Source organism: Cebus imitator, unplaced genomic scaffold, assembly GCF_001604975.1.
Source record: "Cebus imitator isolate Cc_AM_T3 unplaced genomic scaffold, Cebus_imitator-1.0 Scaffold219, whole genome shotgun sequence".
Classification (NCBI taxonomy): domain Eukaryota; kingdom Metazoa; phylum Chordata; class Mammalia; order Primates; family Cebidae; genus Cebus; species Cebus imitator.
This window is the reverse complement of record NW_016107534.1, coordinates 3,515,942-3,532,436: the sequence shown is the minus strand read 5'-3', so window position 1 is coordinate 3,532,436 and position 16,495 is coordinate 3,515,942. Positions and strand designations below refer to the sequence as shown.

Sequence of the window (16,495 nt, the reverse complement as noted above, 5' to 3'; positions counted from 1 at the left end):
AACAGGTGTCTACCTCAGGGTCTTTTACCTGCCATTCTATCTGAACAGAATGCTTGGATGGCTTGCTCCTTTATTTCATTTAGGTTTTTAAAAAGTGTTATCTCCTCAAAGAGACTTCCTTGACTACCCTAACTAAAATGGAATCCCCAATGTCCTTACCTTGCTGTTTTTCTTCAATGCTAAGCATTAACTAACAATAACTACCTATTTCTTTATTATTTGTCTCCCACACTAGAATATATGCTCCCTGAGAGACAGGATATTGTTCACTGTCATTTCTTTAGTAAACTGGTATCTGGCATAGAGCAGAGCAGGATTCAAGATAAATATGCTAAACACTGAATAAAAATTCTGGTTTCATTACTAGTTGAGTTTGATATTTCCTTGAATTTCATTTTACATGCCCTGTGACACTATCACCAAAGGTTGAATAATTTAACTTTTCAAAAGTTCCTCTGAGCATCTCCTTTTCTGGACCATTTAGCTTAGCCATATACCTTCTGCCAAGAGAAACATAAAGAGAAGTAAGAGATGGCCCTTGGCTCATGTGACTGGCAGATATGGGGGCCACCTGGCAATACCTGCAAAACTTGGGCTAGTCTCAACACAGCAACCAGGGCAATCCTTTTAAAATAAAAGCCATCCTTTAAAAACATAAGTCAGATTATAAGCCCTCAATGGCTCCCTAGTTCTCTCAGCATATGATCAGTTCTTACAATGGACTATGAGGCCCACTAAGATCTGTCCTGTTACCCCTCTGACCTCATCTTCCACTCTTCCTTGTCCCTATGCTCATTCTACTCCAAGCACACTGGCCTCCTTGTTGTTCCTCAGACTAGGCACACTCCTGCCCTACAGGTCTTTCTCTCTTCTTGAAATGCTATTCACTAAAAATCCACATGGCAAATTCCTTCAAGTCTGCCTCAAACATCATCTTTAAAAAAAAAAAATTTTTTTTCTGGAGTCAGGGTCTCACTCTGTCACCCAGGCTGATGTGCAGCGGCACTATTTTGGCTCACTGCAACCTCTGCCTCCGAGGCTCAAGTGACTCTCCTGCCTCAGCCTCCCAAATAGCTGGTACTACAGGTGCCAAGCCACCACACCCAGCTAATTTTGTTTTTTTATTTTTTGTAAAGATGAGGTCTCACTATGTTGCCTAGGCTGGTCTCAAACTCCTGGGCTTAAGCAATCATCCCACCTTGGCCTCCCAAAATGCTGGGATTATAGGTGTGAGCCACCATGCATGGTCTCAAACATTATATTCCATTTTTTTTTTTTTTTTTTGGAGACAGAGTTTTGCTCTTGTTGCCCAGTTGCCCAGGCCGGAGTGCAATGACACAATCTCAGCTCACTGCAACCTCCGCCTCCTGGGTTCAAGCGATCCTCTTGTCTCAGCCTTCTGAGTAGCTGGGATTACAGGCACCTGCCACCACACCCAGCTAATTTTCTTTTGTATTTTTACTAGAAACATGGTTTCATTATGTTGGCCAGGCTGGTCTTGAACTCCCGACCTTAGGTGATTTGCCCATCTTGGCCTCCCAAAGTGCTGGGATTATAGGCATGAGCCACTGCACCTGGCCCATCATATTCTTAATAAGGCTTGCAGCTTAATCTATTTCAAATTAAAATCCAGTGCTCAATTCTCCCACCATGTTCTACTTTTTCTTTTTTCTGTGGTGCTTTTGCCTTCTAACATAGTATAGATTTTACATATTTATTATGTTTATTGTTTTTCTTCTCACTAAGCTATAAGATCCATGAGGGCAGAAATATTTTTTCTTGTTTTGTTCACTGACTCCAAGCATTTAGAACACCACCTGGCATATAGCATTCACACAAAAAATATTTGTAATTGAAGGTGAAGAATCTTCTGGTCTTTATCCTGGGAGGTTACTTATGTCTGGGCTGCCTCTGAAGGAGAGATTACCATCATGATTTGAAGTTAATCCACAAGTCATGAGGAGAAAATAATACAACACACAGGAAAACAAAACAAAGAAAACTAGACTAGGAGTAAAAAAACTCTGGATTTTGTGCACCAGTTTTTTTTTCTTTTCCTTTTTTTTTTGAGATGGAGTGTCACTTGATCTTGTCGCCCAGGCTGGAGTGCAATGGCACAATCTCAGCTCACTGCAACCTCTGCCTCAGGGGTTCCAGAGATTCTCCTGCCTCAGCCTCCCAAGTAGCTGAGATTATAGGCGTGTGCCACCACACCCAGCTAATTTTTGTATTTTTAGTAGAGACGAGGTTTTGCCATCTTGGCCAGGGTGGTCTCAAACTCCTGACCTCAGGTGATCCACCTGCCTTGGCCTCCCAAAGTGCTGGAATTACAGGTGTTAGCCAGTGCACCGGTTTCATTTTGAATCAATTATATGATTGACGAGGTAGTTAACTTCTTAGTTTCCCAACTGAAAATTAAGAATAAGAATAATGCCTCATGGAGTGGTCAAAAAGATGAAATGAGATAAAGTAAAAATCCAAAAGGTACATGACTACATTTGGAGTTATTTTTATTTCAGAGGTTCTTGAGGGTTTAGAAAGGAAAATTCCTTCCCCTTACCTTACTCTGAAAGTTTTCCATTAGGGCCTAGGGCATAACACAAATACTTCCCTTTAGGCCTTTCCCCTTTGGGGGCTCTAGAAGCAAAGTCATCCAGGAAATGATAATCATGTGCTAGACAGTTTTAGAAATACTAGTATCTTTAATCATTCAGCAAAGAAGCAGTATGGCACATAAGTGAAACTTAAGCAAAAGGAAAATAAACAACTACCAACTAAATTGTTCATTGTAAGCAAAATATCATGGTAAGAGAGAATAATGAGGCCATGTCACTCAGACACCCCAGGGTAGAAAGAGGCTTTGGTAGGTTGTTCTGCCAGCTATTTTTAATAATGGAAGAATAGAGCACAGAATTTAAAAAGGAAACCATATATATATAAAAAATAATATCCAGTAGGCTCTTAGTACATCAGCTGGTCCTTACCTGGCAACGCTAAAGCTCAATCAAAGCAGCCCTCAGTGGAGATGAAAGCATGCTTTGCTTGAATTGAGCCAGTTACCCAGAGAGAAATACAGGTATGCCATAAAAACTTAAAACCAGAGTAAAAGTCACACTGAGAGATACTTTGGTAAGTCTGAAAAAAAATAAACAACACTTGGCTGGGCATGGTGGCTCATGCCTGTAATCCCAGCACTTTGGGAGGCCAAGGCGGGCAGGTCACAATCAGGAGTTTGAGACCAGCCTGGCCAGTATGGTGAGGCCCTGTTTCTACTAAAAATACAAAAATTAGCTGGGCATGGTGGTGGGCACCTGTAGTCCCAGCTACTTGGGAGACTGAGGCAGGAGAATCACTTGAACCCAGGAGGTGGATGTTGCAGTGAGCCGTGTCACTGCACTCCAGCCTGGGCAACAGTGTGAGACTCTGTCTCAAAAAAAAAGAAAAAAAGAAAGAAACAACATTTTTTTTTTTTGAGACGGAGTTTCGCTCTTGTCACCCAGGCTGGAGTGCAATGGTGCGATCTCAGCTCACCGCAACCTCCGCCTCCTGGGTTCAGAATATTCTCCTGCTTCAACCTCCTGAGTAGCTGGGATTACAGGCACGCGCCACCATGCCCAGCTAATGTTTTGTATTTTTAGTAGAGACGGGGTTTCACCATGTTGACCAGGATGGTCTCGATCTCTTGACCTCGTGATCCACCCGCCTCGGCCTCCCAAAGTGCTGGGATTACAGGCGTGAGCCACCGTGCCCGGCCTAGATAATATTTTGAATATATGATATTTAGAAATAGAAGAAAAGATACAAAGGAGAAAATAAAAATAATGCAATTTTAATTTAGGAGGTGACAAAGCTCTGGCTTAATGGAGCTATCTAGAGGTGCTACATGAATCCTTTCCAGAAAAAACCAAAGCCAAAAAAGTTAGAACCTCAACTTGACAACACAAGTTCATCTCAAAGATAATAAACGTTACCCATCAAGAATTGATTCACGGCAACAGTAGAGGTTGTCAAATTTCTGTTTGGTGACTGAGTCATTGACATTCATGGCTGGAACACACAGCTTCCCAGCTTTGGACAGCTGGTACAGCCTAAGGATGAGGGAAGCCGAGAAGAACATAAAACAACGGGACATTACAATCTACCATTGCTTTCATTACAATCTACCATTCCAGGCCCCAGAAATATGCTGATTGGGTGAGCATTAGAGCATGAGACATGACTAATTTTGTCCTATCAGGTGACTACTGAGAAATAAAGAATATCTTTCGAGAGCCTACATATATAGCTTCACAATAAAGATCTTAATTAAAAGTCACATGGGGAAAATCCTTGACCCACCTCTAAATTTTAAGGCCTTCACTGGAGACTATAAAAAGTGGGAGAGTGGCAGCAGGTTGAAGGTTGAAGAATTACTTACTGGGTACAGTGTTTACTAAATCTGCACTTGTCTTCCCACCTGCTGGAACCACAGGTGCATGAGACTACGCCTGGCTGTTTGTTTGTTTGTTTGTTTGAGATGGACTTTCGCTCCATTGCCCAGGCTGGAGTGCAATGGCGCAATCTTGGCTCATCACAACTTCTGCCTCCTGGGTTCAAGTGATTCTCCTGCCTCAGCCTCCTGAGTAGCTGGGATTACAGGCATATGACACCATGCCCAGCTGATTTTGTATTTTTAGTAGAGATGGGGTTTCTCCATGTTGGTCAGGCTGGTCTCAAACTCCTCACCTCAGGTGATCTGCCTGCCTTGGCCTCCCAAAGTGCTGGGATTACAGGCATGAGCCATTGTGCCCAGCTTAAACTGTGTATTAATTTCACTCATCTTTTTAATTATAAAGGAGTAATTTTAAGTACTATTTTAAAAACCACGCTGACATCTTGAATCTACTATAGATATTCAGACGGTCTAAATGGACTTTAAATATATTCGATCATTTACTGCAACAATTTAACATTCAAATATGCTCACATTTGTTTGTTTGTTTGTTTTTCCTTTTTTTTTTGAGACAGAGTCTCACTTTGTCACCCAGGCTAGAGTGCAGTGGTATGATCTTGGCGTACTGCAACCTCTGGCTCCTGAATGCAAGTGATTTTTGTGCCTCAGCTGCCTGAGTAGCTGGGACTACAGTTGTATGCCATCACACCCAGCTAATTTTTCTATTTTTAGTAGAGTCGGGGTTTCACCATGTTGGCCAGGCTGGTCTTAAACTCCTGACCTCAGGTGATCCACCCATCTTGGCCTCCCAAACTGCGCCCGGCCCAAATAGGCTCAAATTTGTAATCTCAATATGTGTATGTATATATAGGAGTTTTATTTTAAATTGGGTCGATTATTGTGTTTTATTCAAAATTCATCCCTTTCTAAGAGTGCAAAGAAATGTTATAACCCACAGTTTTGTACAATCAAAAAGATCATAATGTATTGAAGCAGTGATGGTGGCTGATTCAGAATTGACTTCCCTAAAACTTTTTTTTTTCATACTTTCAGCTCTTTATGGGTGAAATAAATCATAGAAATGATCATAGAAATTGAACTGAAATAATTCCAATTTTACTCAGAGAATTACTGCTCATTTGAGAAGCAGAACGCTCACTAAGTCCTTGCTCTCCATGTAAGAACGTAAGCTGTAAGATGGTTTGTTTGTTTTGTCTACTGCTAGATTCCTAGCACCTAGAGAAGTTCCTGGTTCATTGTAGAAGTCCAATAAATATTTGTTGAATGAATGAACGAATAAATGTGTCCAAAAAGGATAAGAAGTAATTGTTCACAATCACTAGAAAACATGAGGGCTTCAGTTGTTCTCCCACCTGTCCCCTCCTCACTATTTTAGGTTCATTATTTGTGTTGTTAAAAAAAAAGAAGAGAGATCTGGTCCCCTCATAGCAAGCTGAGATCTGGTTACCTCAAAGCAGGCTCTGATTTTTAACATGTGTTTTATAGGTATGTGTTTATAAGATTATATGTCTAGACAATGAAACCAGGTATGCCCATGCCAAATCTTACCTATGAACTCCAGTAACACTCTCCTCTACTATGCCCTTGATTTTCTTAAACATGTTGGGATACTTTTTATAAATCCAGTGGGTAAGATCCCCTCCATCATCCAAGATCTGCAACAGTAAGCATCAATAACATCATTCACTTTGTTGAAGCCTCAAGGCTTCACTGCTTCTCTGGGTCTTGCAGCCCAATCTATTCAGCAATTTACAGATATTTAAAATTTTCCATATGGTTATGCAAAGTAACTTAAAGTCAGAGTAAATGCAATAATCTGCCAAATAGTCATTATATTGAAGTAAAAGACAACAAGAGGAGAAAGGCCAATTGTAATTTGCATAGCCAAATGACCCTCCTCATGACATATCTACTGTATCAAAATATACAGTAACTAACTGAGGATTTTCTTATAGATTAATAACTTGTGGTTAGCTAGGCCACTAGATCTTGAATCTACTATAGATAACTCAGAAAGCCTAATAGACTTTAAATATATTCAGTCAGGCTTAGTTTTTTTTGTTGTTTTTGCTTTTTTGAGACGGAGTCTCACTCTGCTACCCAGGCTGGAGTGCAGTGGCATGATCTTGGTTCACTGCAACCTCCGCCTCCCAGGTTCAAGAGATTCTCCTGTCTCAGCCTCCTGAATAGCTGGAATTACAGGCATGCACCACCACACCCGGCTAATTTTTGCATTTTTAGTAGAGACAGGGTTTCACTACGTTGGTCAGGCTGGTCTCAAACTCCTGACCTCATGATCCACCCTCCTCAGTTTCCCAAAATACTGGGATTACAGTGGTGAGCCACTGTGCCCGTCAAGGCTTAGTTTAAATAAAAGGTTTCAGTTTACGCAGTCTCTTAAGAAAAGAGAAAAATAAATAAATAAATGGTCAGATAATTAAGTCTCCCTCTCAGAACAATGGCTTATAAAACTGTATTCCTTAATCCTTTTCTCCCAAAGTATAGGCACTCTCCCACCCAAAATATCAGGCAGCACTGTAGGGTTTTGCCTAGCACAACCTCACACTCTGTACATATCAAATTAAAAATAACCAGGGAACCGTGCAGCATGTAGGTGTGCAAGCATGCCTCTGAACAGCTCATCTATCACTATTTCAGGTTGGGATTAAAGATAAACACAATGCTGTGCCCACTGGAGCTTTCATTAGCAGAGAAAAGCTTTTGAATTATAAAGCTAAAGAAAAATCAACTTAAAACACTATCAGGCACGAGGCTGTGACACTTCAGCCCTTCACTGGACTGTCAGAAGTGTTTAGCAGGACTTTGCAAATTGTTACACTCATCCTCCTGGAAAGTCCCACAGAACTGAATTGTCCTCTGCTGACACGCACTCATCTTGCAGTCTCATCAATTATCAACTCTACTATAAGTGCCAAAACTGCCATCCTGGACCTCAGAGTACACAAAATCCCCAACCTCATGTCTACCACCTGATCTCTTTTTTGCTTTTGCTCTTGCTGTTGATCTATTTTCTCTTTTTCTTCTTCTTCTTCCTCTTATTTATTTATTTATTTTTTTTGTTTTGAGATGGAGTCTCACTCTGTTGCTCAGGCTGGAGTGCAATGGTGCGATCTTGGCTCACTACAACCTCTGCCTCCAGGTTCGAGTGATTCTACTGCTTCAGCCTCCCCAGTAGCTGGGACTACAGGCGCCCACCACCATGTCCAGCTAATTTTTGTATTTTCAGTAGAGACAAGGTTTCACTACATTGGCCAGGCTGGCCTGGAACTCCTGACCTCATGATCCGCCTGCCTCGGCCTCCCAAACTGCTGGGATTACAGGTGTGAGCCACTGCACCCGGCCTATTGATCTATTTTCTCTCACTCAATCAAACCTTGCTTGACAACTGGGATCCAAGGTAGGACTCTCATCAGAGCTCTTGTACTTGCTCCATACTACAAGTAGAAACCCCCAGAACAGTTCCCCCAAGAAAGCAAATGGCTCTTCTGAGTTTCTCTCTCCCTTTCTCCATGTATGGAATCCCTCATGAAGTTTTCCCTTGCCACAGAAAAGATAAAAGACAAAAGAGATTGAACAACCGGAAACTGTTTTAAGTCTCCCTATTCTCATCCACTTTTCCCTTTTAATGCACATATGACAAAGGCAAGCAGTTAGTCTCTAAGATTTATTTAATGAATGCTGCCCATAATTCTCACCATGTAAATCTACTGCAGAAAATTCTTGTCATCAGGAAATCTTCCTGAGGTTGGGAAGCAGGGAAAAATACTAAATCTTGACAGAATCCAAAGAGGTATGGGTCCTGTTTTCTGGGTGACAACTGTTTTTGTCCTTGTCTTACTTTCTTTAGTAACCTTCCTAGCAGTTTGTGCTCGTTCTAAAGTTTGTAAAAGTTCTCCAGGTACAATCCCAATGTCCTCCCTGGGTTCCTGACTTTAAAAATCAATGTTTTATTCCCAGGAGAAAACCCTGGCATATCTTCTTTAACATCTGCCAGTCACACTCCCTCTTGTCACTATTAAAACTGTTGGAATGAGCTGACTCATCTTACAGCCACTGTCAATTCTGCTCCCCCACCCCTTCAGGATATGAAGACTCTAACCCACTTCCTCAAACAAGCCTGGTGCAATGTGACCTGGATCACAGAATTCAGAAAGAAGCTACTTCTCTGCCATGCACCAAGTGAGGCCTGCTCCGCAGTCTTCAGCAGTAAGCAATGGTTGGACTACAGCTTCAGGGATTCTTTTCTCAGTACATTCCCTAATTTCTGTCCCCTCCCCTGACTAATATGCAGAATTATTTGCAAAACAGAAGTACCTCATACTCTGTATGCAGCCTTTTTGGAAAGACAGGGGGACATGGTCTCACTCTCCCACCCAGGCTGGATTGCAGTGGTGTGATCTCGGCTCACTGCAACCTCCACCTCCTGGGCTCAAGTGATCCTCTCACCTCAGCCTCCCGAGTAGCTGGGACTACAACTATAGTCCAACATGCCAACATGCCTGGCTGATTTTTGTATTTTTTTATAGAGACAGGGTCTCTCTTTTTTGCCCAGGCTGGTCTCGAACTTCTAGGCTGAAGGAATCCACCTGCCTTGGCCTCTCAAAGTGCTGGGATTACAGGCCACCATACACAGCCCTTTGTGTAGCTTTTTGCCACTTTGCAAATCTAATGTGCTATCAGGCTTCAAGACTTGATCTTCTAAAAAATGAAACAAAAATAAAAATGAAGCAAAAATTAAAACCCCCAAACTTCACCTGGTTGTCTTATTTAACATGGGGAATGAATATAAAGAGAAGAAATTTGAACTTGGAAGCTCTTCAGGTTTACTATAAATTCATTATATGAACTCTATTATTTTTACTTTTCTAGTCCTGACTAACATGACAAGTATATGGATTCTAGAGAGAAGATTAAATATCTTGAGAGCTCTGGGGTTTTTCGTTTGTTGGGGTTATTTGGTTGTTGTAAGAGGTGGGGAGTAGGCAGTAGCAGGGGAAGGAAACTCATTCCTCTTGCTTTTTAACCGGCCAGTTGTGAATCCTGGGCAGTGCTTTAATGTTTCTAATGAATATAAATGCTTCCAACATTAGAACCAACAAATAAGGCACTTTGGGTTATAAGAGCTTCAACAGTCTTAGGGTATCCAAAGCATAAGAATTTAGTTCTGCTGGAAACCCAGGCATGTCAGATAGAAATGAAGCCATTTTCCTTCCTTCTTGTTGAAAAACCCTCTCCTAGGCCATAGCCTCCTCCCATCCCCAGTCCTGACCCCTACAGAATTGTGTTAGCAGAAATCTGACCCACCATGTTTGGCTGCCAGCCCTCCACATTCACACATCTATCAATGCACCACCAAAAGTCATCTTCTGACTCTCCCTTCCAGGCAAAGACAGGAAATCCTGAGAAAAAAGGAACAAAGAGAAACCATTAAAGACCAGAAAAAGGCCGACCCCCAAACTTTGGTGAGAAGATTCCAGTTTTTCCTAATTCCCAACTCTCTCATTCTGCTATATTCTTTGGATTGACTCTCTTCACTGATTGGTATTGCGTTTAGCCCCTTTATCCATTCTTTGTCTTTGAGGGTCCTTCTGCTCTTATTAGCCCTCATAGCCCAATGAGGCCAAGCAGAATGGACAAAAGTGTGACGGTTGTTTAAAATATGACGAGAAGGGGCTAGGTGCGATGGCTCACGGCTGTAATCCCAGCACTTTGGGAGGCTGAAGCGGGCAGATCACCCGAGGTCAGGAGTTCGAGGCCACCCTGGCCAACATGGTGAAACCCTGTCTCTACCAAAAATACAAAAATTAGCTGGGCATGGTGGTGCGTACCTGTAATCTCAGCTACCTGGGAGGCTGAGGCAGGAAAATAGCTTGAACCTAGGAGGCACAGGTTGCAGTGAGCCAAGATCGTGCCACTGCACTCCAGCCTGGGCGACAGAGTGAGACTTTGTCTTAAAAAAAAGAAAAAAGAAAAAAAAGTGACTAGAGGGAAAACAAAAACCAGAAACAGGTACTTGTTGATCCACTCAAACTGGCATTCTCACCATTTCCCAATTATACTTTAATTTTTCTTGCTTCTATACTTTAGTCATCCCACCCTCTTATTAAGAAAAAAACCTTTACATGTTTCTCCATTTGCTAAAATGTTACTATACTTCATAGCCTAGTTAAGTGTCATGTTCCTAATTAACTCAGCTGGAAATGAGCTCTCAAGGAATCTGAACTTTTCTTTTTTGTTTTTTTGAGACGGAGTCTCCCTCTGTTGCCCAGGATGGAATGTGGTGGCACAATCTTGGCTTACTACAACCTCCGTCTCCTGGGGTTTTTTTGTATTTTTAGTAGAGACACGGTTTTACCATGCTGGCCAGGCTAGTCTTGAACTCTTGACCTCAGGTGATCCACCCGCCTTGGCCTCCCAAAGTGGGAATCTGAACTTTTCGCAGCCTCTTGTTTGTGTAGTGAATATGGATTTATAATCTGTCATGGCATTTAACATACATGTCCTTGTATCACCATTGTTTATATATGTATATTATCTCCTTAACCACAATATAAGATTCTGAGGGTAACATTGTCTTATTTGCCCTTATAGTTCTTAGAGTAGGTCGGTAAAAAAAGAAATGGGCTGGGCATGGTGGCTCACACCTGTAGTCCCAGCACTTTGGGATGATGAGGTGGGAAGATCACTTGAGGCTGGCTGTTGGAGACTAGCCTGAGTAACAAAGCAAGATCCTATGCCTTAAAAAGTTTTTTAAATTTGCTGGGCATGGTAGCATGTGGCTGAAGTCCCAGCTACTCAGCAGATAGTGGGAGGATCATCAGTGCCTAGGAATTGAAGGATGCAGTGAAACATGATTGCAGCACTGCTGCACTCTAACCTGGGTGACAGAGCAAGACCCTGTCTCTAGTTAAAAAAAAAAAAGGAGGCTGGGCTGGTGGCTCATGCCTGTAATCCCAGCAGTCTGGGAGGCTGAGGCAGGCGGATCACAAGGTCAGGAAATTGAGACCATCCTGGCCAACATGGTGAAACCCCGTCTCTACTAAAAATAGAAAAAATTAGCTGGGCGTGATGGCATGTGTCTTTAATCCCAGCTACTCAGGAGGCTGAGGCAGGAGAATCACTTGAACTAGGGAGTCGGACGTTGTAGTGAGCTGAGAATGCGCCACTGCACTCCAGCCTGGACGACAGAGAGAGACTCTGTTTCAAAAAAAAAGGAAAGAAATGAATGCATATGTACAATTCACTGAGCTACAGATTTAGTATTTGTATTAATAAAGTATTAAATATTTTTCTATCATATATACAGTGATAAAATTTTGTAAATAAATAAATAAAAATGAAAGAACAAATAAAATGCTGAGAGTGCTAGCTGTACTGCCAAGGAGTAAAGGCAAGAGGCTAGCAAAGTCCAAATTTCTCTATTTCTTTTGTCCATCAAGTACCACTGGATGTTGTGATCAAATATTAACCTGCCAGGTCAAGTCCTCTTTACGCCTGAAGCAGAAACACCAAAAATTAAGTCAGGGCAAATTACTTGCTGGAAAACCAACAGGGTCACAAAACTATGGCTGAAGCATTTTCTCCTGTAATCCATGTTACCTCCGTGAGTAGTGTTCACTAGTGCTCTGCTATTGGTGAATTAGTGAGTCAAAACAAAGCATTAACAATGGAATATTAGACATAGGTAGATATTTGTCAGTTGTAAAAAGGCAAAGTTAACTAGATCATATTTGACAAGTGAAGGCCAGAAAAAGAGCAAATTCATCAAGAATCAAGATCCATTTCTTCCAAGATAGTTCTTTTACTGGCAACCTTCCTTAAAAATTTATACTGAAACAACAGGACTTTTTGGAGACTTACTTTAGCCAAAGGCACAGAGAACAAAATCTTACCACTTTCTGCCAGAGCAGCAGCCACTTCATTGAGAGTGGAATAGATGTTGCAGGCAGCCCATCGGCACTGGGCCCCCAGAGCACCCAGAGTTTCCATAAGCACCTGTATTAACGACAAAGCAGGCAATGAGCAAGCCTGGGCCAAACACCTAGTCAAGCAAATAAAGTTCATATATTTCACAATGAGAAAATGCAATGGGAATAACTTAGGCCAGTGATTTTCAAATTGTGCTTTACAGAATCTCTTCAGTATTCTAAGAAGACAACAGTTGGGGGAAGCCATGGAAAGAGGGAAGTTCCCGCTGACTCTATGTTTTTATCAATTTAAATTGGGCCTCCCCATAAGATTGAACAAACCAAGGCAATGACTTCAGAGCCAAAATTTTTCTTTTTTTTTGAGTTGGAGTCTTGCTCTGTTGACCTGGCTATAGTGCAATGGTGTGATCTTGGCTCACTGCAACCTGTGCCTCCCGGGTTCAAGTGATTCTCCTGCCTCAGCCTCCCAAGTAGCTGGGGTTACAGGTGCCTGCCACCATGCCCAGCTAATTTTTGCATTTTTAGTAGAGACAGGTTTCACCATGTTGGTCGGGCTGGTCGAACTCTGACCTTATGATCCGCCTGCCTCAGCCTCCCAAAATGCTGCAATTACAGGCATGAGCCACTGTGCCTGGCCATAAACTTTTCTTAAAAAACACAGATTTGGGCCGGGCGCGGTGGCTCACGCCTGTAATCCCAGCACTTTGGGAGGCCGAGGAGGGTGGATCACGAGGTCAAGAGATCGAGACCATCCTGGTCAACATGGTGAAACCCCGTCTCTACTAAAACTACAAAAAATCAGCTGGGCATGGTGGCGCGTGCCTGTAATCCCAGCTACTCAGGAGGCTGAGGCAGGAGAATTGCCTGAACCCAGGAGGCGGAGGTTGTGGAGAGCCGAGATCGCGCCATTGCACTCCAGCCTGGGTAACAAGAGCGAAACTCCGTCTCAAAAAAAAAAAAACAAACACAGATTTACAGTTCTGCTTCTGCTTAAAATACAGAAAGCTACAAGAGAAGCTCCCATCTTAACAACACGAAAAAGCTGGGTAGCTACTAGGAAGGCTGAGGTGGGAGGACTGCTTGATCCTGGGAGATAGAGGCTGTAGTAAGTCATGAGTGTGCCACTGCACTCCAGCCTGGAGAACAGAGAGAGACCCTGTCTCCAAAAAACCATGCACACGGTCAGGCGCAGTGGCTCATGCCTGTAATGCCCCTACTTTGGGAGGCTGATGCGGGTGGTTCACCTGAGGTCAGTAGTTCAAGATCAGCCTGGCCAACATGGTGAAACCCCATCTCTACTAAAAATACAAAAAAATTAGCCAGGTGTGGTGGTGCACACCTGTAATCCCAGCTATTTGGAAGGCTGAGGCAGGAGAATGGCTTGAAGCTGGGAGGTTGTGATGAGCTGAGATTACACCATTGCACTCCAGCCTGGACAACAAGAGTGAAGCTCCTTCTCAAAAACAAACAAACACACATACACACCAAAAAACCCCAAAGCTGGGTAATCTACAAAGCCAAACTTTTTTGAGCCCATCAAAGAGCTGAGGTCATAAAGCACCCAAGTGAACAGCCCTCCAAAGAGTGACAAATCCTTTTAAAGAGAAGGGGAAGACTGTTTTACCTTTGGCAATGTATGGGAGGAGGAAGTGGCTGCCACAGATAAGGATAAGAAAAAATCAGCTAAATTTCTGAATAATTAGGAAAGGCTGAGTGTGGGAAAGTGTGTCAATGTGGAATTTTTTGAAGCTCCAAGCACAAGTAGATTTCCCGTTCACATGCAGGCTGTTTTCCAGAGGCTTCCACTCAGTGCTCAGAAGAAAGACTGGGGCATGGAGCTAACTAGCTATGCTCAGAAACAGACATGAAACCTGGGCACTTCCCTACACTCTTCTCTAATAAGAAGCAAAAGCCTCAACCTGCAGAAGAGCAGGAATTGGGGCTGCAATCAGGGACCTGGCAAAGATCCACTGTTTCTTGAGGAAGGCAGAAGCAAAAACTCTCTGCCTCTGAGAGAGGCACAGGAAAACCTCTTGGGCCCAGGACAGTTCACTGATACAAAGTAAGGATCTGCTATCTCACCAGCTCTCCAGGAAGGGCAGGAAAATATGTCTTGCTCAAGACTCACCACAGATGCAAGCCAAAGTTTGGCTGCTACAGATAGGAGAGGCAGGAATATTGAGAAAGCCCTGCCCTCACAGAGGTGTGCCTAAGACTGAGACTGCACTAGAGATCCAAGAACCCCACTTGCCCTCACCGTGAGCTTTGCCCCAGGAAACAAGGAGCAGCAGTCTGGTGCAGCAGATGGAGCAGGTACTTGAAAAGAGGACACTTTTGTGGCACGCATGTGCAGAAGTAGCTGAAAGCTGAGGGTAAAGCAGAAGCACTGAGGAATGTCCTCTAGTAACCTCAAATCACTAGGTTATAGCAGTCCACTGCTGCAGGAATTTGAAGCCTTTGTTGGTATACAACAAACTCTAAATCCAGCTCAACTCACGACTATAATGAAAACTAATATACTACCACTCAATCAAAAATGTCAGGACATATAAAAAGTGAAAAAAAAAAAACACCCCACTGTCAGGAAATAAGTAAACAATAGAGGCAGGCTCTGGGATGAGCCAGATGTTTGATCAGACAGGAGCTTTAGAATAACTATGATTAATATGTTTATGTTATTTATTTTTATTTTTTTAGAAACAGGCTCTTGCTACTTTTCCCAGGCTGGAACAATATGTTTATGTTAAAGGATCTAGTTGAGAAAGACAGACAACATCCATGAATAGATAGAAAATTTCAGCAGAGATGGAAACTATAAAAAGTCAAATACAGGCCAGGTGTGGAAGCTCACACCTGTAATCCTGGCACTTTGGGAGGCCGAGGTGGGCGGATCACCTGAGGTCAGGGGTTTGAGATCAGCCTGATCAACGTGGAGAAACCCTGTATCTACTAAAAATACAAAATTTAGCTGAGCGTGGTGGTGCATGCCTATAATCCCAGCTACTTGGGAAACGGAGCCAAGAGATCGTTTGAACCCAGGAGGCAGAAGTTGCAATGAGCCGAGATCACGCCATTGCACTCCAGCCTGGGCAACAACAGCAAAACTCCATCTCAAAAAAAAAAAAAAAAAAAATGTCAAATACAAATGCCAGAAGAAAAAGAAAAGTCAGATTAAATGTTCCTTCAGGCCGGGCGCGGTGGCTCAAGCCTGTAATCCCAGCACTTTGGGAGGCCGAGGCGGGTGGATCACGAGGTCAAGAGATCGAGACCATCCTGGTCAGCATGGTGAAACCCCATCTCTACTAAAAATGCAAAAAATTAGCTGGGCATGGTGGCGCGTGCCTGTAATCCCAGCTACTCTGGAGGCTGAGGCAGGAGAATTGCCTGAACCCAGGAGGCGGAGGTTGCGGTGAGCCGAGATCGCACCATTGCACTCCAGCCTGGGTAACAAGAGCAAAACTCCGTCCCAAAAAAAAAAAAAAAAAAAATGTTCCTTCAACAAATTTATCATCAGACTAGACACATTCAAAGACAGAATCAGTGAACCTGAAGATAGACCAATAAAAATTGCTGAACTGAGCCAGGCACAGTGGCTCATGCCTGTAACCCCTGCACTTTGGGAGGCTGAGGCAGGAGGCTGCTTGAGGCCAGGAGTTTGAGACCAGCCTGGGCATCACAGCAAGATCTCATCTCTATATAAAATTTAAAAAATTAGTTGGGCATGGTGGTACATGCCTTAGTTCCAGTTACTTGGGAGGCTGGGGCAGGAGGATCACTTGAGCCCAGGAGTTTGAGGCTGCACTGAGCTATGATCGTACCACTGCACTCCAGCCTGGGTGACACAGTGAGACCCTACTCAACAAATCAAAGCAACGACAACAAAAGAAATTACTGAACTGAAATACAAAAAGAAAAAGACTGGCAGAAAATAAGTAGAACAGAATGCTCAAACTCTATGGGATCTATTTGGTAATCTATGGATTCTTCCCCTCTTTGCCTTTTGGAACTCCAGTTACATGTATGGAGAGGAAAAAAAGAGGATCTGGGAACAATGAGATTTCAAAGCAAAGAGCACATTAGTGCCCAGATCCAC

General features: G+C 42.9%; 1 protein-coding gene across 6 annotated transcripts in view; it reads right to left on the bottom strand.

Annotated features, from left to right (window-relative positions):
- The window catches only part of AHCYL2 (adenosylhomocysteinase like 2), a 209,616-nt gene that overhangs the window by 27,793 nt on the left and 165,328 nt on the right, over positions 1–16,495 (bottom strand). For all 6 annotated transcript variants that reach the window (XM_017549545.1, XM_017549546.1, XM_017549547.2 and 3 more), the window contains exons 5-8: positions 12,367–12,469; positions 9,779–9,873; positions 6,002–6,108; positions 3,972–4,088 (exon numbers count right to left, since the gene is read on the bottom strand). In XM_017549545.1, the coding sequence (XP_017405034.1) occupies positions 3,972–4,088; positions 6,002–6,108; positions 9,779–9,873; positions 12,367–12,469 (422 nt within the window). The remainder of the gene's footprint in view (positions 1–3,971; positions 4,089–6,001; positions 6,109–9,778; positions 9,874–12,366; positions 12,470–16,495) is intronic.